This window comes from Xiphophorus couchianus, chromosome 18 (genome assembly GCF_001444195.1).
Source record: "Xiphophorus couchianus chromosome 18, X_couchianus-1.0, whole genome shotgun sequence".
Taxonomy (NCBI): Eukaryota; Metazoa; Chordata; class Actinopteri; order Cyprinodontiformes; family Poeciliidae; genus Xiphophorus; species Xiphophorus couchianus.
The window spans coordinates 24,487,743-24,510,072 of NC_040245.1; the positions used below are offsets into that span (position 1 = coordinate 24,487,743).

At 40.6% G+C, this 22,330-nt stretch overlaps 4 protein-coding genes across 4 annotated transcripts; all 4 read left to right on the forward strand.

Annotated features, from left to right (window-relative positions):
- The first annotated feature begins 1,032 nt into the window (after nucleotides 1–1,032).
- Nucleotides 1,033–4,901, forward strand: LOC114161458 (extracellular calcium-sensing receptor-like). The gene is made up of 6 exons (XM_028044741.1): nucleotides 1,033–1,268; nucleotides 1,409–1,694; nucleotides 1,819–2,610; nucleotides 2,684–2,911; nucleotides 3,036–3,159; nucleotides 3,871–4,901. The coding sequence occupies exons 1-6, from the start codon at nucleotides 1,033–1,035 to the stop codon at nucleotides 4,782–4,784; spliced, it is 2,580 nt and encodes an 859-aa protein (XP_027900542.1). The 3' UTR covers nucleotides 4,785–4,901.
- Nucleotides 4,902–6,713: 1,812 nt separating this feature from the next.
- Nucleotides 6,714–10,720, forward strand: LOC114161480 (extracellular calcium-sensing receptor-like). Its single transcript, XM_028044781.1, has 6 exons — nucleotides 6,714–6,817; nucleotides 6,944–7,238; nucleotides 7,380–8,171; nucleotides 8,272–8,499; nucleotides 8,587–8,710; nucleotides 9,813–10,720. The coding sequence occupies exons 1-6, from the start codon at nucleotides 6,729–6,731 to the stop codon at nucleotides 10,718–10,720; spliced, it is 2,436 nt and encodes an 811-aa protein (XP_027900582.1). The 5' UTR covers nucleotides 6,714–6,728.
- Nucleotides 10,721–11,801: 1,081 nt separating this feature from the next.
- On the forward strand, nucleotides 11,802–15,466 carry LOC114161484 (extracellular calcium-sensing receptor-like). The gene is made up of 5 exons (XM_028044784.1): nucleotides 11,802–12,080; nucleotides 12,238–13,029; nucleotides 13,126–13,353; nucleotides 13,461–13,584; nucleotides 14,553–15,466. Exons 1-5 carry the CDS (start codon nucleotides 11,817–11,819, stop codon nucleotides 15,464–15,466), a joined length of 2,322 nt encoding a protein of 773 aa, XP_027900585.1. The 5' UTR covers nucleotides 11,802–11,816.
- A 1,288-nt stretch (nucleotides 15,467–16,754) lies between these two features.
- Nucleotides 16,755–20,038, forward strand: LOC114161483 (extracellular calcium-sensing receptor-like). The gene is made up of 6 exons (XM_028044783.1): nucleotides 16,755–16,801; nucleotides 16,950–17,244; nucleotides 17,342–18,133; nucleotides 18,216–18,443; nucleotides 18,543–18,666; nucleotides 19,048–20,038. Exons 1-6 carry the CDS (start codon nucleotides 16,770–16,772, stop codon nucleotides 19,947–19,949), a joined length of 2,373 nt encoding a protein of 790 aa, XP_027900584.1. The 5' UTR covers nucleotides 16,755–16,769; the 3' UTR covers nucleotides 19,950–20,038.
- Nucleotides 20,039–22,330: the final 2,292 nt, after the last annotated feature.

The window sequence follows — 22,330 nt, forward strand, 5'->3', positions numbered from 1 at the left end:
AAAATGTGAAGGTGCAGCGGCTATGCTTCAAGTTGGTTCTTTGAAAATAGAGCTGCTCACCTTATCAGTTGGCCTGAGTCAACAGCTGAGAATGAAGAGATTAAAAAAAAAAAGAATTAAAGATGATAATTACAAGATTTCCCTTTGTTGATATCGTTGATGTGCAAGAGTACCCATAACAAAAACTAACCGAGTTCAAACCAGTTGGAAAGAACATCATTTCAGATCCAAAGTTTATCATCTAAACATCCTAAACCAAATTTCTAGCCCCATTTTTAAACTGGTTCTTGTGCACCTACGAATAATTGTGAGGAATAAAGTTTAAAGGGCAATAGATCATGACATGATGCTCCAACTAGCACACTGACATCATATTTACGATAACATTGTAAATATGAGTTCCAGATCAGTTTCATTGTCTCCAGATTTTTAATTTTTGCTCATATAATCCACTATTTAATTTGATCAAGTTCCAACAGAAACATCTCACATTCATATATTTTTATTCAATCTTAAGACGTCTGTGCCTCTAACAGCTACAATCTTAATAGTGGCTTCTTGAAAAACACTTCAAGTGTAGCATTTTATTATATTCTTTTTATAAAAGCTAATGCTGCTTTGACTAAAGTTGGTGAAATTTCAAATGTAGAAGTCAAGTGCTTAAAAAAAAAACATAGTTGCATTTATTGAAATATCAGTAAGGCATAACTAAAAGTGTAGAAAATGCGTTAATATTTTGCTGATGTCAGGAATGTTATCATGACCATTTTCTCAGGTCCTGTTAGCGAGACCTGTACTGTCCAAAATGTTGTTTTCTTTTAATGCAGCAGACTTGCACACACAAATAAAACAATACAAAATCAAGATGAGAGCTCACCATCTCATCCCTCCTCCCCTTCCCTATCTGCTAGTCCCACAGAAATTAAATTATGATTATTCATCACCTGCCCCTACATTTATAAATGCCGGTTCAAGCTCGTCACATCCATAATTTCTCATTGGACGGCACCCAGAGATTTGGATTATTCAGATATGACGATGTCCACGCAAAGGTGGCCAGAGCAGAGTTTTGCTCTTCTGCAGCTGTTTCTGTGGGTGTCTTTCTCTCTAACACAGGAGCCACTGTGCAGGCAGATAGGGGATCCGGAAATCCCCCAGCTGTCCAGAGACGGGGACATTATTCTGGGGGGCATATTCTATTTTCACAGCAGCTGGAAGAGCAGAGAAAATAATTATACTCAAAAACCACTACCACTGGAATGCATCAGGTAAACTAGTGATTTATCAACTATCTCTGTTCCAGTACTACAAAGCAAGAGAATGCTCTCAGGTGTTGCTTAGTCTGGGTTTCATGCTGTAGTTATTTTTTTCTTTGCTCCCCCGCTTCAAAATAAAGTTTAAATTTCAGAGAGTTCCAGTTTGCTCAGGCGATGCTTTTTGCCATCGAGGAAGTGAACAACAGCACAGAGCTGCTTCCTGGGATTTCTCTGGGCTACAAAATCTACGACACTTGTGGCGCCATTACCAGAAGCATAAAGGTTGCTCTTGCATTGAACGACGGCGATGAAAGTGTGTCTTTGGCCTCCGAGGGTCAATGCTCCAGACCGGTGCAGGTCCAGGCCGTGATGGGGGAAACCTCGTCCTCTCCCAGCACCGCCCTGGCCACTGTCATTGGAGCATTCCATATACCGCAGGTGAGCATGACCACTGACAACCACCATATACTTCTTTTCCTAAATGTTTCAGTGATAATATGACGTTGTGAATGGTGACTTTATTCTTACACAAAAAAGTGAAATATTTACACTTTTCTCATAGATCAGCCATTTTGCCACATGTGCTTGTCTCAGTGATAAAACAAAGTATCCATCGTTTCTAAGAACAATACCCAGTGACTACTATCAGAGCAGAGCTCTGGCTCATCTGGTCAAGCATTTTGGCTGGACTTGGGTCGGAGCCGTCAGAACCAACGACGACTATGGCAACAACGGCATGGCGACATTCACAGAGACTGCAGAGCAGTTTGGCATCTGTGTGGAATATTCTGTCTCTTTCTTCAGAATGGATCCCTCTGAAAAAATACAAAAGATCATTAAAACAGTGAAGGAGTCAACTGCAAAAGTGATCGTTGCTTTTCTGTCGCACAGAGACATGGAAGTACTTATACATGAGATGTCCGACCACAACCTGACAGGGTATCAGTGGGTCGGCAGTGAGTCCTGGATCTTTGATTCGCAAATTGCAGCAATGGATAAAAAACACATACTGGACGGAGCGATTGGTCTTTCCATCCCCAAAGCGCAAGTCGGCGGTCTTAGAGAGTTTATACTGGACGTGAAACCGCTCATTTCGTCTAATAATGAGCTGTTCACAACTTTCTGGGAGGCATTATTTCAATGTAAGTTCAAGAAGGCACAGTTGACGGAATTTCAGAAAGAGTGTACAGGAAAGGAAGATCTGACTGGAGTGGAGAACAGCTTCACTGACATGTCCCTCATGCCCATTTTTAACAATGTGTATAAGGGAGTGTATGCAGTGGCTCATGCTCTGCACAATGTCCTGAGCTGTAACAAAACATGTGACAACAATGTGCAGCTTGATCCATACACGGTGAGCGGCAGCTAGACTTAAGGGACGTATTGTAAAACTACGTGAACGTTTAAATGAATGCGTTTGTGCTTAGATTTTGCAGCACATCCAAAAGATTCGCTTCAAGACAAAAGAAGGGAACGAGGTTTACTTTAACGAGAACGGAGATCCAGCTGCAAAGTACGAAATTATAAACTGGCAGCCAAGAGAAAACGACATTGTGAGCTTTGTGACGGTTGGTGTTTATGATGCGTCATTTCCTGCAGGCACACAGCTAAACTTTCAAAATACGTCCATAACCTGGACACAGAGCTCACCACAGGTAAAGAGTTTTATTGACTTACATTTATGTTCAAATTAGAAGATAAGAAAAGAGAAAATCTTAGATTTAGTTTTTATTTTATTTAATATTTTTTGTTTTGTTTTTTTATTTTTATTTTTTTAAGGTGCCGGTGTCAGTCTGCAGTGAAAAATGTCCCCCAGGAACTCGTAAGGTCCTCCAGAAAGGAAAGCCTGTGTGCTGCTACGACTGCATAAGATGTGCCGAAGGAGAAATCAGCAACAGTACAGGTTTAGTGTTCTTGCAAACCACTTTATTAAAAATTAAGTTTAAAAATTGAGGTATTTAAAAAAAACTAAGTTCAGAAAAACTGATACATTTGGATTATATCTAAAGAATGTTTTGAGTCTTTGCCATATTGACCTTTTCTGCCACTGCTGAAAATGCACAGAATACATTAAACAGTCAAGTTTAAAGAGTTTAATTGTGATTGATTATGATATTTGTCATATTAAAACACCCAGCATGTAGACACAAGAAAATCAAGACCTGTTTTGCTGTAATAAGGGAGGAAACAGCTGATTCATGTCAGTCTGTACACACGGTCATTGATAAACTAACTGCGTTTATAGTCACATGTTGGAGAGTAGACGGTAATCATTTTGGAAGGCTCATCTTTTTCGTAGAAATAGGCACAGTTTTTAGAACTGGAGGCAGACACCTGATTTTGTTGTCAAAAAAAGGAGAAAATATTAGGATTCTGAAGAAGAAAAAGAATGCCTTTTTTATTATGTATGCCTCGGTTTTTTGAGAAAACAAAGAAACAAAAGGTCTGAAGAGAACCAAAACCAGTCTAAACAGCAAAATGTTGTTACAGAAACTGACACATGGTGCCTCAGCTCGATTAATAGCTCGAGAAATTGAATTTAATAATGTACCGCAAGAAACATCTCACAACCACATGTCAGAAATGCATCCTAAACGTGATTATTAATTTGCAGATGCTGTTTCCTGTGTGAGATGTCCCCACGAGTCCTGGTCGAATGCGAGGAGAGATGCGTGTGTAAAGAAGGAGGCTGAGTTTCTGTCATTTGAAGAACTTATGGGAATCCTGCTGACCTCTGCAGCTTTACTTGGAACGTCCCTAACTGCGGCTGTGGCGTTTATTTTCTACAGACACAGGAAAACTGCTCTTGTCAGAGCAAACAACTCTGAGCTGAGCTTCCTGCTCCTTTTCTCCTTGACCCTGTGTTTCCTCTGCTCTCTGACCTTTATCGGTCGGCCCTCTGACTGGTCCTGCATGCTGCGGCACACGGCGTTCGGCATCACCTTCGTCCTCTGCATCTCCTGTGTCCTGGGGAAAACGATGGTGGTCTTAATGGCGTTCAAAGCCACACTTCCTGGCAGAAATGTGATGAAGTGTTTTGGGCCTACGCAGCAGAGGCTGAGCGTTCTGGGTTTTACTCTTGTTCAAGTGATCATCTGCATCCTCTGGTTAAGCGTCTCTCCTCCTTTTCTATCCAAGAATTTCAAAGAATTTAAAGACAAAATCATCTTGGAGTGTTCTCTCGGCTCAGCTGTGGGTTTCTGGTCCGTGCTCGGCTACATTGGACTTCTCGCCTTGTTGTGTTTCACTTTTGCTTTTTTGGCTCGTAAACTACCGGACAATTTCAACGAAGCCAAATTCATCACCTTCAGCATGCTGATATTCTGCGCGGTGTGGATCGCTTTCATCCCGGCGTACGTCAGCTCGCCTGGAAAATTTAGTGTTGCTGTAGAAATCTTTGCTATCCTCGCCTCTAGTTTTGGATTGCTGATTTGCATCTTCATCCCAAAATGCTACGTCATGTTGCTAAAACCAGAGAAAAACACAAAAAAGAACATGATGGGGAACCGGGTCCCAAGAGAATTCTGAGTAAACAGACAATGCAGAGGCTTAATATTGAAATCATTATTTTTTTTAAAATAGTCATATTGTTATAATTCTATATCTGTATTAGTTATTCAGCATATTGAAGGCTCAATACATACATTTTAGATCACCTTCAGGTATCACGCAACTTTTAGTGAGTCTAAATACATATTTTTATGTTTGAAATCAATTCTTCACATGAACGATTTTCATAAAAAAATGATTTTGTTTCTTTTTTTCCATAACTATATATTCTTCATGGATTCAGATTTCATAAATTAAAAGCTTTATAAGTGCTGAAATGTTTTTGAATGTTTTCAATTAGAGTCCAAACATTTTTTACAGACAGTTTGGGTCTGTAGCGTTAAATCTTCCCTGACTCGTTTCTGGGTAACTTGCCCTCACAGTTGAATGGTGGATTTTTTTTTTCCATCTCAATTTCCAGTTTTCATTTAAAATAAGAGAAAATAAAGGACCCTTTTGATTTAGGTTGAAGCTCTGAGTGGTCCTTATATAGAACTATTTAAAACAGCACCATTTCTTTTTTCTCCACAAAGTGAGAATTGAGTTTAAAAAAACATTTTGGAAACTTTTATTTAAGGCCAAGAACCAGTTTTGGAGATAAGGACACAATAAAGTTAATTTATTCCATCTTTACAGATATCTGAGTAGGAAAAAGCCAGAATGTGAGAAGGTCACACAGAGTCTGAGATTTTTGAATTAGTATTTGTCAAAAGACATCATTTGCCTGTGTGGACAGGACTCAACAGCAAGGACTTTTAAAACCCTGGGTAGGATGTGGGTTTACTGGGTATCCAAGTTCAGACAAGATTTCATCTGACTTTTTCTTCTTGTTTGTGTTAATGCTTCCCCTGATTCCCCCCTCCTCACTTGAGAAATTAACAAATTAACTCTAAATGGGGTTACAATTGCTCTTATTGCTGGCTTCCTTGTGCTCTCCTTTTTTAATTTTAAAATTTGTAAAAGAATTTTATTTTAAATGTTTTCCTTACCCATTTAACAATAAACTAAAGATACAATATTTATAACAAATAAAATAAGTATTTAAGGTTTTTTTGGTTGTTGTTCTTTTTCTTTTTCAACAAAGGGTAATAATAAATTCTGAAAGAATTTACCATAACATTAAGAAAGAAATTTGCGTTTTTGTAATTGTGTAATGATAGCATTAAAATGAAAGCGGAAACTATGGCTCAACAAACATAAACAAACATATTGATGCTTAAAATGAAATTATTCACATTTGTCTGTGAAAAAGTTTCCATCTCCATTGACCGCCTCCTGGCCTGGCTCCCGTTCTTAGGAATGGCGGCCAGAACACACTTCCAAGAATCTGGATATAATTTTTTCAGATACAAGGCAGAACGCAATAAAAAAAAGAAGAAGTTTGTAACATTTATGCACTTTAAAGATCAGATGTTTCAGACAATATAATCATTTCAACAGGGAAGATTAAAACAGTTTTTTCTAATGTGAACGGAAAGGGTTGGCATGAAATGTTCTACTTGAGTACCTCTACTTGTTAAATAAAAAATAAAAAAACATAAATAAACAAATCGTGTTGACATGGCACAAAAAAACCCACAACTCTTTTCTGATGTGCATTACTTATTTTTATGACTATCTCCATGATTTAACCACACCTTGTGGTCCCATGGAGACGATTAATCGCTGTTCTATCATTAAACCTTTTGCTGCTCCAAATGGCATAAATATCAGTGCAATCACGCCGTCTACATCGAGGCACATGTGATGCCACCGGTCGATTTGTGTTTGTCACTCGCCATGACGTCGACACAGAGGTGGCCGGAGCACGGCTGGGCACTTTTACATTTGCTCCTGGTGGCAACTTTCACCCAGGCAGAGGAGCAGGTGTGCACTCAGAGAGGAGACCCTGAAAACCCCCAGCTAGTGAAGAACGGAGACATTATGTTAGGAGGACTCTTCTCTTTCCACACCAACTGGAAAGAAAGAGAGAACACCTACATGGAAAAGCCCCTGCGGCTGCAATGCACTAGGTAAGTATCACAAAAGAAATAAAAAAAAAAGAAACAACTTAATATGCAATTTTTACATTTAGAAAATGTCCTCCACTGTTTGTACAAATACAAAAATGCCAACTCTTTAAACTTGTCTGAATAAAGCTTGAATTTCAGAGAGTTCCAGATGGCCCAGGCTATGCTTTTTGCCATCGAGGAGATCAACAACAGCTCAGACCTGCTGCCAGGCATCTCGCTGGGCTATAAAATATACGACACTTGTGGATCCATTGCTAGAAGCGTGAGAGTTGCACTGTCCTTGGTTAACAGTAATGAAATGGCGGCTTCGCCTGCAGAAGAATGCACAAGACCTGCGCAGGTGCAGGCCATAATGGGGGAAACATCTTCTTCTCCTTGCACGGCGATAGCCACCGTCATGGGTCCATTTCATATCCCGCTGGTGGGTATTGATACATTTGAGAAAAAATAGGAATTATTTGCAATCTTTCTTTTTTATTACTATTACTTTTTGTTGAGAGAAACATGTCTGTGAAAATGTTTTTTCTTCTAATCAAAATATACAATCAAACTTTGCTTATAGATCAGCCACTTTGCCACGTGTGCTTGTCTCAGCGATAAAATCAAGTACCCATCATTTCTCAGAACAATACCCAGCGACTATTATCAGAGCAGAGCCCTTGCGCACCTGGTGAAGCACTTTGGTTGGACTTGGGTCGGAGCCGTGAGGTCAAATGAAGATTATGGAAACAATGGGATGGCCACGTTCATTGAAACTGCGCAGCATCTGGGCATCTGTGTGGAATATTCCGTCTCGTTCTTTAGAACCGATCCATCGGACAAAATACAAAAAATAATAGACATTATCAAAGCTTCTACTTCAAAAGTGATTGTCACTTTCCTCTCCCACATGGATTTGGATGTACTGCTACACGAGCTGTCGGGCCACAACTTGACCGGTTACCAGTGGGTGGGGACTGAGGCTTGGATCTCTGATTCTCAAACCGCCGAAGGTGACATCAACCATATTTTAGACGGAGCGATAGGCCTTTCCATTCCCCAGGCACACGTGACGGGACTGAGAGAGTTCATGCTCGACGTGAGGCCTCTGAATTCGTCAAACGCGGACTTGTTTTCTGAGTTCTGGGAGGCCTTGTTCAGCTGCAAGTTCAGACTATCAAAATCAACAGAGATCCAGAGAGAATGCACTGGAGAGGAAGACATAAACGGAGTGGAGAACAGCTTCACTGACATGTCCCTCATGCCTATTTTTAACAACGTCTATAAGGGAGTGTATGCCGTGGCTCACGCTCTGCACAACATCTTGGGCTGTAACAAAACATGTGACAAAAATAAGCAGCTAGATCCGATCACGGTGAGGTGTTAACAATGACAAATTCCTTCTTTTTTTTTTGCTACAAGATCTGCAGATGTCTCTGTCAGACTACTAACATCGATACGACATGTCGTTGCAGATTTTACAGCACATACAAAGGAGTAATTTCACTACAAAAGAAGGGGATCGGGTTTTCTTTAACAAGAACGGAGACCCTGCTGCAAAGTACGAAATTATAAACTGGCAGCCGGGAGAAAATGGCATTGTGAACTTTGTCACGGTTGGTCTTTATGACGCAACGTTGCCGGCCAACAAACAAATGAATCTGCAAAATAAGTCCATCATTTGGACACAAAATTCACCTGAGGTAAGAAATACAATAGAGATATCTTTTTACAGATGTAAAGCTAAATTTGTTCTGTTTGTTTGTTTTAAGCATCTTCTTGTTTTTCAGGTCCCCGTGTCGGTTTGCAGTGAGACGTGTCCCCCAGGAACACGTAAGGTCCTCCAGAAAGGAAAGCCTGTGTGCTGCTACGACTGCATGAGTTGTGCAGAAGGAGAAATGAGCAACAGCACAGGTTTAGTAGCATTTATGCAACCCTCTGAACAAAAACAAATGCAAAAATACACTGTGAATGCCCCACATGTACAGTTTTAAAAGGCAGTGATATGACCTGATCTGACCTCTGGTGCATTTTCGTTTCTGACACAATAAGAGCAGGCTCAGTTTCAGCTAATAAGACCACACTGTGTGGATTTGTTGGTGTTTTTTTTACATTTCTCTCAGCTTCCTGTTATATAGCATTAAGTCCTTAGCTCTGAGTGTGAATTACTTGTGAAGAAGTCACCCAAACAGATACATGAACAAGGCCTGTTTTGAGGCAACTGCGAATGGAGAGAAATGTTTGCTTCAGGAAGTAGTAAAAAAAAAAACAGGGTTAGGAAATGCCTTGTAAAGGTTACTGTAACCTACCTCTTTTTTCTCAGTTTTTCCTCACAATACTATTGAAGTGTCCACTGAATTAAAATGAGTTATTTGTGGAAGTGGAGGGTTTTTACATGGATTTAAAACAATTTTTACAAGTAAAACTCTGTAGTGTGGAACATACACTTATTCAGCCCACATTATGCTCAGAACCCCACAAAAAAATAAAAATCAAAAAAGTCCAGCTAAGCACCTTCAGAAAAAAAGAAATAGAATAAAGAAACATTTCAGTATAAAACATACCAAGAGGTGCGGAGCTCATTAGGGTCCAACATAAATGGATTTTTAAAAAATGGTTTATCCATAATAAGGTTTATAAACAATGCACCCTTTTCTCAATCTTAAAACTAAAGACTACTTGGTGTTGGTGTGACATGTAAAATTGGAGAGAAATAAATTGTAGTTTTATGCTTGTAGTAGGACAAAATGTGGAACATTATGTAAGAACGAGAGTGTAAGTTTTTTTACTGAAACTGCGTGGAGCGTGACTGTAGCCGTGGCAACAGAAGGAAAAGCTTAGGTTCAGGATTTACAAAGTATTAAAGACGTATAACCAGCCCATCTTTTCTCAACAGTAGAACAACTTGTATTAAGTAGCCATATTATTAGATCAAGATAAAAAAAAACTAAAAAGACAGAAAACAGATTCATCTAAATCTCTGGTTTAACACTCTCTCTTTGTTACTACTTTCCAGATGCTGTGACTTGTGTGAGATGCCCCCCTGAATCCTGGTCAAATGACAGAAGAGATGTCTGTATAAAGAAAGAAGCTGAATTTCTGTCTTACGATGAAATTATGGGAATATTGCTCACAGCCGCCTCCTTATTCGGAACATGCATAACTTCTTTCGTAGCGTTTATTTTCTACAGACACAGGAAAACTCCTCTTGTGAGGGCAAACAACTCTGAGCTGAGCTTCCTGCTGCTCTTCTCTTTAACCCTGTGTTTCCTCTGCTCTCTGACCTTTATCGGTCGGCCCTCTGACTGGTCCTGCATGCTGCGGCACACGGCGTTCGGCATCACCTTCGTCCTCTGCATCTCCTGTGTCCTGGGCAAAACGATGGTGGTTTTAATGGCGTTCAAAGCCACACTTCCTGGCAGAAATGTGATGAAGTGGTTTGGGCCTACGCAGCAGAGGCTCAGTGTTATGAGTTTCACTCTGGTTCAGGTGATCATCTGCATCCTCTGGTTAACCATTTCCCCTCCTTTTCCGTCCAAGAACATTAAAGCGTATAAGGATAAAATCATCTTGGAGTGTGCTCTGGGGTCAGCTGTGGGATTCTGGGCTGTGCTTGGGTACATAGGACTTCTCGCCATGTTGTGTTTCATTTGTGCGTTCCTGGCTCGTAAGCTGCCCGATAATTTCAACGAAGCCAAATTCATCACCTTCAGCATGTTGATATTCTGCGCTGTGTGGATCACTTTCATCCCAGCGTACGTCAGCTCGCCTGGGAAGTTCAGTGTCGCTGTAGAAATCTTTGCTATCCTCGCCTCCACCTTTGGATTACTAATTTGTATTTTTATTCCAAAATGCTACGTGATGCTACTGAAACCAGACAGAAATACTAAAAAACATATTATGGGGAAAGGAGCAGCAAAATGATTGCTAAAAACCTAAAAGCATTTATCAGTTTATATTATGTTCAAATTATATGCCAGCTTTTATTGTGGATTATTATCTTAAAATATTTTCCAGAAATTAATTTTCTCTGATCTTGTATATGATCTAAGTTTCTTGCCTCATGTCGTTTGCTGTATTTGCACACGGTGCATTTAACATAGCGATGCAGTTGTTTTAAATTTTCAAAGGTTGAAAATAAAAATAAATGCTTCAAGCCTTTTATATTTTGTTGTGCTCATTATTCTCATTATAAGGAATATGCATCATCCAACAGATAGTAATTGTGAAACATATGAGCTCTTTAATCAGGATTTCAATAGTTTAATTTTGGTGCTATGTTTTTTGATTAAACCTTTATATAAAAGCAGTTTTTTGAAGATGAAATTCAACTTGGAGGGTCGCTGGGTAATGATTAACTTTCAGAATGAAGAAACTTACAAACACTGAAAAGAAATAACAGCACTGAAAGATATAAAAAAATATATATACTGTCAAACTATGAGACTTACAACATGTCGCCACGTCTGCCTTCTTGCTCCACCTTATTGTGCCACAGAGACAAACCATCGCTGCTAGTCTAAGCTGCTCTGACGTTTATAAGGGCCCATGCAGGTCTGCCGTTAGACCGACATTCATAAGATGCCACCCGACGACTTCGCTTTTCCAGACAACATGGTGTCTGCACAGAGGTGGGCAGAGCATGGCTGCACATTTTTACAGTTGCTGCTCTTAGTGTCTTTCTCACACACCCAGGTGCTGTTCTGCAGGCCGGTAGGGGACCTGGAGACCCCTCAGCTGTCTAAGGAAGGGGACATTATCTTGGGTGGAATCTTTTCTTTTCACAGCAGCTGGAAGAACAGAGAAAACACTTACACACAAAAGCCACTGCCACTGGAATGCATCAGGTAAGTGACACCACTGGAATCCACTCCATGTCTTTTGATTACAGTTTGAACAACAAAAAAGAAAAATACATGTATATTTTCATCTAGTTTTGCTGCTATCTTCCTGGTTTTGTGCCAACTCTGAATGTTGAATGTGAAGCTTGAATTTCAGAGAGTTCCAGTTTGCTCAGTCCATGCTTTTTGCCATCGAGGAGATAAATAACAGCACAGACCTGTTGCCGGGCATATCACTCGGTTATGACATCTACGACACTTGCGGCTCCATCGCCAGAAGTGTAAAAGTCGCACTTGCCTTGACAAATGATGACAGCAATGTGTCTTCAACCTCTGAGCGTCCATGTATGAAAGCAGCACAGGTGCAGGCCATCGTGGGAGAAACATCCTCCTCTCCAAGCACAGCGATAGCCACCGTCATCGGACCATTTAATATCCCACTGGTGGGTAGCATTGATGGCATCTCTAATGTTTATGTTAAATATTTCTTTATTATGTTTATAAATCATATTAATAAATATTGTCATGTGTTTTGTAAAGTATGAGGAGTAAACAGTAGTTTTTGAATGTTTCATGTTTTCTTGTTTTATCTATTTATAGATCAGCCACTTTGCCACATGTGCTTGTCTCAGTGATAAAACAAAGTATCCATCCTTTCTAAGAACAATACCCAGTGACTACTATCAGAGCAGAGCTCTGGCTCATCTGGTCAAGCATTTTGGCTGGACTTGGGTCGGAGCCGTCAGAACCAACGACGACTACGGCAACAACGGCATGGCGACGTTCACAGAAACTGCAGAGCAGCTGGGAATTTGTCTGGAATATTCTGTCTCTTTCTTCAGAACGGATCCTTTAGAGAAAATCCAAAAGATCATTGAAATTATGAAGTCTTCCACCTCAAAGGTTATTGTCGCTTTCCTTTCCCACATGGACATGGACGTGCTTATGCATGAGCTGTCGCCTCACAATTTGACCGGGCATCAGTGGATCGGCAGTGAGTCCTGGATCTTTGACTCTCAAATTGCAGCAATGGATAAGAATCACATTCTGGACGGAGCGATCGGCCTTTCCGTTCCTAAAGCGCGAGTCAGTGGACTCAGAGAGTTCATGTTTAATGTTGAGCCCCTGAATTCGGCCAATAGTGAGTTATTTACTGAGTTCTGGGAGGCGTTGTTCAGCTGTAAGTTTAAGGAGTCAGAGTCAGCTGAATTTCAAAGCAAATGTACAGGACATGAGGATCTGACAGAAGTGGAAAACAGCTTCACTGACATGTCCCTCATGCCCATTTTTAACAATGTGTATAAGGGAGTGTATGCAGTGGCTCATGCTCTGCATGATATTCTCAGCTGCAATAAAACATGCAACGACAACGTGCGGCTAGACCCGACGACGGTGAGCTTTTTATTTAGCTTAGGACGAAACAATAAAAGATCCTCAAGAAAATATAAATCTTGAGATGTTCATCGTGTGTTCCTGATATTGTGTTAGATTTTACAGCACCTAAAGAAAATTCATTTTAAAACAAAGGAAGGTGATGAGGTGTATTTTAATGAGAATGGAGACCCAACAGGAACTTATGAAATAATAAACTGGCAACCAGGAGAAAACGGCATGGTGGATTTTGTGACTGTTGGTCTGTATGATGCATCGTTGCCTGCAGACAAAAAGCTCAATTTGACAAACAGCGCTTTAATTTGGACACAGAACTCTCTGGAGGTATTCAACCATGCGTGGCTTTTTATAGCTTAATCATAAAATGGATCCATTCATCATGGTCATTACACAATGTTTGAGAAATTTGTTACGCTGTATTTTCTATGCAGGTTCCTGTGTCAGTTTGCAGTGAAACGTGTCCACCGGGAACACGCAAAGTCCTGCAGAAAGGAAAACCTGTTTGCTGCCACGACTGTGTCAAGTGTGCAGAAGGAGAAATAAGCAACACCACAGGTTAAAAAACTCTGCAATGCAATGTTTTACATTTCCATTTTTAAAATATCTAATAAAAAGAAATCTGTCGAGATGACATGTTTTGAGAAGGGCCGTACTGTCGAAACATTTCAAAGTACATTTATGAAGAATCGTTAAGAAAGCCCCAGAAATAATATTTACTATACCTCGAAAATAATACAATAAATGGGAAGAAATAGGAGTTAGAAAGTTTTGTTAGTATTTTCATTTACATCAAAATTAAAAATAAGGCTACATAGTTATTGCAGCTAAGACGTGTGATTGTGTCCAGTTGTTGTCTGAATTCATTAAGGTTTTATTGTGTCGCTTAATTAACATTTTAATTAAGCTGATTAAGCTAAAAATACAGTCACTTTGACAAAAAGCTTCCAGTGCAAAATCTGACTCAAATAAAACTGAAAAGTGTCTCATTAAATCTTTTATCAAATTACTTTTTCATGGAAAGAAGAATGTTCCTCTCGTAGATTTCACAAAATAAAATGAAAAAGATTGCTATTTTACATTAAAGGAGCATGCTTGCAAAAAAACATTTAACACAAAACATAACATGTTAGCAATCATAGCACAAATGCTGTTGGACACTTGACAGCAGTGAAACTTAATAACTGTATTACGTTCAAGATTTTACTTTATTCATGTTTTTTATCTTGGTTAATGAAAACTAACATTTTTTTTTAGTGGCATTTGCATACACAGCAAGAGAACGAAAAAAGGTTCTCGGTGTTTGAGAAAAATCTAGCAACACTAAATGTAAACAGGATTTTTTTTGTTTATAAGTCAGAAAATATAATGTATTTCTCAGAAAAAAATGGCAAAGGACCATAAGAAACTATTTTAGAAGTAAGGCTTTAGTCAAAGTCTAAGATTGTCTTCACAACAAACTCGCATGAAAAAAACCAACCTCTTCTTTCTAAATGTAACATTTTTGTGGATTTTGATTTCTGCAGATTCAGTCACCTGTGTGAGATGCCCCCTTGAAACCTGGTCAAACGAGGCAAGAGATGCCTGTGTAAAGAAAGAGGCCGTGTTTCTGTCGTATGGGGAGATTATGGGAGCGCTGCTCACTGCAGCGTCTCTGTTCGGAACGTGCTTGACTGCCATTGTTACAGTCATCTTCTTCAGATACAGAAAAACTCCTCTTGTGAGGGCCAACAACTCTGAGCTGAGCTTCCTGCTGCTCTTCTCCCTGACTCTGTGCTTCCTCTGCTCTCTGACCTTTATCGGCGAACCCTCTAAGTGGTCCTGCATGCTGCGGCACACAGCCTTCGGCATCACCTTTGTGCTCTGCCTCTCTTGTGTCCTGGGGAAAACCATAGTGGTTCTAATGGCGTTCAAAGCCACACTTCCTGGCAGAAATGTGATGAAGTGGTTCGGACCGACACAGCAGAGACTCAGCGTTCTCACTTTCACTGTTGTGCAAGTGATCATCTGTATCCTCTGGTTGACGATTTCACCTCCTTTCCCATTTAGGAATTTCAACGAAATCAAAGACAAAATCATCTTGGAGTGTTCTCTGGGGTCGACTGTGGGCTTCTGGTCGGTGCTCGGGTACATAGGACTCCTCGCTGTGTTGTGCTTCACTTTGGCTTTTCTGGCTCGGAAACTTCCTGACAATTTCAACGAAGCTAAGTTCATCACGTTCAGCATGCTGATCTTCTGCGCCGTGTGGATCACTTTCATCCCAGCGTACGTCAGCTCGCCTGGGAAGTTAAGTGTTGCAGTGGAGATTTTTGCCATTTTAGCCTCTACTTTTGGTTTGCTGTTTTGTATCTTCATCCCTAAATGTTATGTAATGCTGCTAAAACCGGAAAAAAACACGAAAAAGAACATGATGGGGAAGGGGCAATCAAAGTTATTCTGACGATGAAAGGTAACAAAAGTGATTAAATATTATCAGACACAAAATATATTGTATATAGTCTGTTCATTGTAAGTTTTTTGTCTCTGTGTGTCATAAAAATGATGATATATTGTCTGACTCTTGAGGGGAAACTCATTTAGACACACTGTGAGATACAATCTGGTGGCCTTGCATTAAGCAGATGGTGTAAAGGTTAAGTGGTCTCTTACATTTTCTAATTCATACACACAAAAAATCTTCCTGTATAATTGTAGAAATGTATTTTTGTCATTCTGTGTTGAAAAGTAAAAACTTCCTTGCTACCGAGAAGAATTTACTGGCTTCACCTCATGTGGTCTGTACAGCTAAGCCAATTTCCTGTTTGTTTCAGAAAATGGGAAATTATCTGCCGCTCTAGTCTCTGGCAAATACGAGTCAACGAGAGGACTGTGAGCGTCAACAGGAAGTGGTGACGATTCTGACAGCAGAGATGTCGACGGGCACATCTAGACTGTGAGGAAAGGACTAATGCACCGGATTGTTACGTCACAAGAATTAAACAAAAGAATTCCCTTCTGTTTCATTCTCGTGTCAAAAACATCAGCTGTGCCGTTTGTATGTGAACGTTACACAAGCTGGTATCACAGAGGGACTCTGCCACATTTTGAGCTTTGACGTGTTCAAAACATGCAAATAAATGAGCAGGTTTCACACTTCTTGCGTAGTGATTAATTTAAATGTGAAAAACTGCATTATGAGCAAAGAGGCGGTTTAACTGGGATGTGCTTCGATGAAAGAACAGATTTGGGTTTGTGTGCGGAAGATGAAACATTTCACTGGTGCATAATGTTCTTTGCAGAATTAGTAATAAATACATCTCTAATTACAATAAAAAAAACGATTACTCCTAAAAGAGGAAACAAAAATTTAAACACATACAGCGTAACAGAGCATGTGAGGTTAGAATCACAAGTCACACCTCTGTCCACTCGCCCCACCTTTCAGCTCCACAGAGAGAACCATTGACATAACATTGCGTCCTGTGCTGCTCCAAGCTGCATAAATATCAGTGTGAGCCTGTCAGTGAGGGGACATGCCATGTTGTTGAGCCGTTTGACTCGACATGACGTTCATGCAGAAGTGGCCGGAGCAGGGCTGGGCACTGTTGCACCTGTTCTTGGTGACGTCGTTCTCCCAGGCGGAGGAGCAGGGATGCAGACTGAGAGGAGACCCCGAAAACCCTCAGCTGCTTCTGGACGGAGACATTTTGTTAGGAGGACTCTTCTCTTTCCACACAAGCTGGAAAGAAAGAGAGAACACCTACATGGAAAAACCTCCACCTTTGCAATGCACTAGGTAACATGTTCACCTGTATTTACATTGTGTTCAATGAATCTGGCACTGATGTAAAAATAGCACTTCACAAGAAATGTTTGCTAAAGTATATAATTACTACATAAGTTATTGATTATTACACCAACAACTTGCAACTGTTTGAATGAAGTTTGAATTTCAGAGAATTCCAGTTAGCCCAGGCTATGCTGTTCGCCACTGAGGAGATCAATAACCGATCGGAGCTGCTACCAGGCATTTCTCTGGGGTACAGGATTTATGATTCTTGTGGCTCCATTGCTAGAAGCATTAAAGGTGCACTGGCCTTGGTTAACGGTAATGAAAATGTGTCTGACACTTCAAAGGCATGCACAAAACCCGCTAATGTGCAGGCCATGATGGGAGAAGCGTCTTCATCTCCGAGCATGGCTATAGCTACTGTCATTGGACCGTTTCATATCCCACTGGTGAGTAGGACTGACGCACACTAAAATAACGACAAATACCGATTTATGTCAGTTACACGAGACATTTAAAATGTTTTATATGTCCATGTACTTTCAGATCAGCCACTTTGCCACATGTGCTTGTCTCAGTGATAAATCCAAATATCCCTCATTTCTCAGAACAATACCCAGCGACTACTATCAGAGCAGAGCTCTGGCCCACTTAGTGAAGCACTTTGGATGGACTTGGGTCGGAGCCGTGCGATCAAATGAAGATTATGGCAATAATGGCATGGCTATATTTACAGAAACTGCACAGCAGCTGGGTATCTGTGTGGAATATTCCACGACTTTCTTTAGAACCGATTCGTCAGACAAAATACAACGATTGATTGAAATTATCAAGGGCTCAACATCGAGGGTGGTTGTTGCTTTCCTCTCTCACATGGACATGGATGTGCTCATACAACACTTGTCAAACTACAACTTGACCGGGTACCAGTGGGTGGGCACAGAGGCCTGGATCTTTGATTCCCAAACCGCATCCAGAGATAAGAATCACATTCTGGATGGAGCCGTAGGCCTTTACATTCCCAAAGCGCACGTATCCGGTCTCAGAGAGTTCATGTTTGACGTGAGGCCACTCAACTCGTCCAACGCCGACTTGTTCACAGAGTTCTGGGAGGGATTGTTTAGGTGCAAGTTTAAGCCGTCGGAATCACCAGAAATGCAGAAAGAGTGCACCGGACACGAAGATCTGACGGGAGTGGAAAACGTTTTCACGGACATGTCCCACATGTCCATCTTTAACAACATGTACAAAGGAGTGTATGCTGTGGCTCACGCACTGCACACCGTGCTCAGCTGCAATCGAACGTGTGACATCAGCACGAAGCTCGATCCATTAACAGTAAGTCGAGAATGCTGTGAATGATTTAGTCCGTTTGGGGGGACTTTGAAATGCTCGAGCAATGGTTTGCTTGTCTTTGTAGATTTTACGCCACATAAAAAACATCCACTTCAAAACAAAGGGAGGAGATGAGGTTTATTTTAACGAGAATGGAGATCCGGCTGCAAAATACGAAATCATAAACTGGCAGAGGAAAGAAAATGGCATTGTGGACTTTGTCACTGTGGGTCTCTACGATGCCTCGCTGCCGCCAGATAAACAAATGAATCTACAAAACGAGTCTTTAGTTTGGGCTCAGAACTCTAAAGAGGTAACTTTAAAACTGCAACTAAAAATGGCACTTTCGAGTGTTCATCCTTTTCTTTTTAAATATGTTTTTCCACCTCCGTATTTACTGTTGTCTGTTTAGGTGCCTGTATCTGTTTGCAATGAGAGATGTCCACCAGGAACATGCAAGGTTTTACAGAAGGGGAAACCTGTGTGCTGCTATGACTGTATAAAATGTGCAGAAGGAGAAATAAGCAACAGCACAGGTTTAACATTGTTTAATGTGTGCTTTTTTTATATTTAATGTATAACAGGAAAAGTTATATATAGTGAATTAAATCTCTTAAGGTTTTAGAAAATGAAATCCATAAAATATTGAACTACTGTATAGTATTAAGGGTGCCTGAAATAAAAAATAAAAAATTCACATAAGTATATGCTTTTGATAGTCATTTTAATATTGGTACAATCTATTTACCATTAGGACTAAATAAATCACCATTTTAGAACCACATTTTTGTTACTATTACATAGTAAAGAAGCATTTTCAAGTTGTTTTAGAAAACAGTATTGTAATCTAACTTTGATCATTAAAAAAAAAAAGTTTTTTTCAAAGCCTTGGTTCATATTTGACTTAATTTTTTCAGATTCTGTCAGCTGTGTGAGATGCCCCCTTGAATCCTGGCCGAACGAGAAGAGAGACGCTTGTGTAAAGAAGGAGGCCGTGTTTCTTTCATATGAAGAAGTCATGGGAGCGTTGCTCACCGCAGCGTCTCTGTTCGGAACGTGCATGACTTCTGTCGTGGCGTACATTTTTGTCAAATACAGGAACACTCCTCTTGTCAGGGCAAACAACTCTGAGCTGAGCTTCCTGCTGCTCTTCTCCTTAAAGATGTGTTTCCTCTGCTCTCTGACGTTCATCGGCCAGCCCTCTGACTGGTCCTGCATGCTGCGGCACACATCGTTTGGCATCGCCTTCGTCCTCTGCATCTCCTGTGTCCTGGGGAAAACCATAGTGGTTTTAATGGCGTTCAAAGCTACACTTCCTGGTAGAAATGTGATGAAATGGTTTGGACCCGTACAGCAGAGACTGAGCGTGTTGGGTTTCAGCGCAGTACAAGTTATCATCTGTATCCTCTGGTTGATAATCTCTCCTCCATTTCCATCCAAGAATTTTAAAGAATTTAAAGACAAAATAAGCTTGGAGTGTGCTCTGGGCTCTTCTGTTTGCTTCTGGGCTGTGCTTGGTTACATTGGGTTTCTCGCCACATTATGTTTTATTTGTGCTTTTCTGGCTCGTAAACTGCCTGACAATTTCAACAAAGCCAAATTCATCACCTTCAGCATGTTGATATTCTGCGCTGTGTGGATCACTTTCATCCCAGCGTACGTCAGCTCTCCTGGGAAGTTCAGTGTCGCTGTAGAAATCTTTGCTATCCTCGCCTCCACTTTTGGGCTGTTAATTTGTATTTTCATCCCCAAATGTTATGTCATATTAATGAAACCAGAAAGAAATACTAAAAAGAGTATGATGGGAAAGGGGGCTTGAAAGCCATCTTGACAAGTCAAGACATTTTATAATCTTAAGTCTTCCAATATAATGAAAGCATTTTATATTTATATAGTTTAGTTAAAATGTCAAGGAGGGACCCTCGGAAATGTTTAAGAGAAATAAATCTGCCTATAGTGCTTTGTTATTTGTTTTGCTTGAGAGATTCTAAAATTAATTTATCTGGCTGTTAATGTTCACTTATTTTTAGTTTAAAACATCCATGTTTTTACCATCATGTTAAAGTTATTTGAATGTAATTCCCACCAGAAATGCTTATTTTTTTCAATTGTTATGATGGTTAATAATTTGATCCTAATAAAATGTAATGTCTTCCCTTTTTATTGACGTTTGAGAAAAGTGACTTGAATTCCATAAGAAAAGAAATAAAATAATAATCATAATAAACTATATGGTGGCTGCAGTCAGAAAAACATAGCTTGTGAAAAATGCATTCATAAACAAAAAGAATCAATATGTGGAGAAAAGGAGATGAATGCAAAACAGATCATATGTTGATTTTAGCGCACTTAAATGACAAGTTAAAGTTGTTGATTTTTTTTCTCCCATGGACAGAGTACTGATAATACCTACAGCTTTATAACTTTGACATATTAATTATATAGAGCTCACTAAATCATCTACTTTGTCTGGAGAGAATAAAGCATTAACTGGCTTAACAATTGTTGCCAGACATTTTTTTTCTACTTTTGGATGCTTTAAATGTGTTGTTTTAGCTTTTGAATAGAATAGAATAGAATAGAATAGAATAGAATTCAACTTTATTGTCATTGCACTGTCACAAGTACAAGCAACGAGATGTAGTTTGCATCTATCCAGAAGTGCTCTACGAGATACAAATATTTATTCACAGATGTACAAGACTATGTATGTATGGACTATAAGGGGTTAAAGCAAGAGATATAGATATTGTGTATAAATATAAATATGGGAGCTATATGCACAGATTATACAGATTATACAGAATATATAAGAATGTTATATTCTTATATACCTGGATTATCTATAATCCGGGTCCTGAACCGGTCCTGGGATATGATAAAAAATGGCAGATAAAATTTACAGGTTGTATGCGTGTGTGAAGAAAACAGTCTGTGATGTGTGTGTGTGTGAGGATAGTCCATGTGTTATTGTTGTATGAGAGGATAGGGGAGTACAGTCCTTATAGTTTATGTTTTATGTCAGGAGGCGTTCAAAATAGAATAGAATAGAATAGAAGTACTTTATTCATCCCAGCAGGGAAATTACTTCGCAGTTACAGCATAGAGACAAGACACAATAACAACGTCCGGGTGTTTAGTCTGGAGTTTGGCTGTGTCAGAGCTGATGACGTCACAGGCCACCGCTGCATCAGCTGATGGGGGAATGTAAACAGCGATCAAAATGGCGGACGTAAACTCCCTCGGTAAATAACACGGCCGCATTCCCACAGCCAGAAGTTCAATGTCCGGGCTACAAATCTGTTCCTTCACGTTAACATGACCGGGATTACACCACCTCTCACTCTCATAAAGTGCAATCCCGCCGCCCCTCTTCTTCCGACTCTTGGAAAGGTCTCTGTCCCCCGCAACAAGGAAAATCCAGGAACCTCCACGCTGTAGTCCGGAATAAGCGAGTGTAGCCAGGTTTCCGCGAAGCAGAAGATACTGCACTCCCAGTACTCCTTCTGGGTCCTAACCAGCGCCGTGAGTTCGTCTGTCCTATTTACCAAAGACCTCACGTTCCCCACAATAATCGCAGGTAACGCTGGCCTGCGCCGTCTCTTCTTTTACCTCCGTTTAACTCCAGACCCGCAGCCCCGTCGTCTCCTCCGTAACTCCTCCGGAACCATAGGCCCGTCTCCGGGCAGCAGCAGAGGCCCACACAGCGCAATCAGCCGTTCACGCGAGCAAATAATGCCGCTACTCCGCTCGGCGAGGTTCTCCGCAACCAAGAGTATAAAAAGTAGCAGAAGAACGCGGAGGACATCGACAGAAAGCCCAACTGATGATCCATGGGTTCTTCAAGCACGGATCATTAATCGGTTACAGCAAATATACACAGACAAACACACACGACGGGAGCTGCGTCTGCAGGCAGCCAGCTGCGCCGGCGCCATCTTGACGAAAAAAAAGTAAAAAAGCGTGACAGCTGTGGGAAAGAAGCTGTTCCGGTGCCTGGTGGTTCTGGTCCGTAGGCTTCTGTAAAGCCTCCCAGAGGGCAGGAGGGAAAGGAGTGTGTGTACTGGGTGAGTGGAGTCCTTTGTGATTTTCCCGGCCCTTTTCAAACACCGCTTCCTATAGATGTCCTTCATGGCAGGGAGCGGTGCCCCGGCGATATACTGGGCAGTTTTCACCACCCTCTGCAGCGCCTGCCGGCCA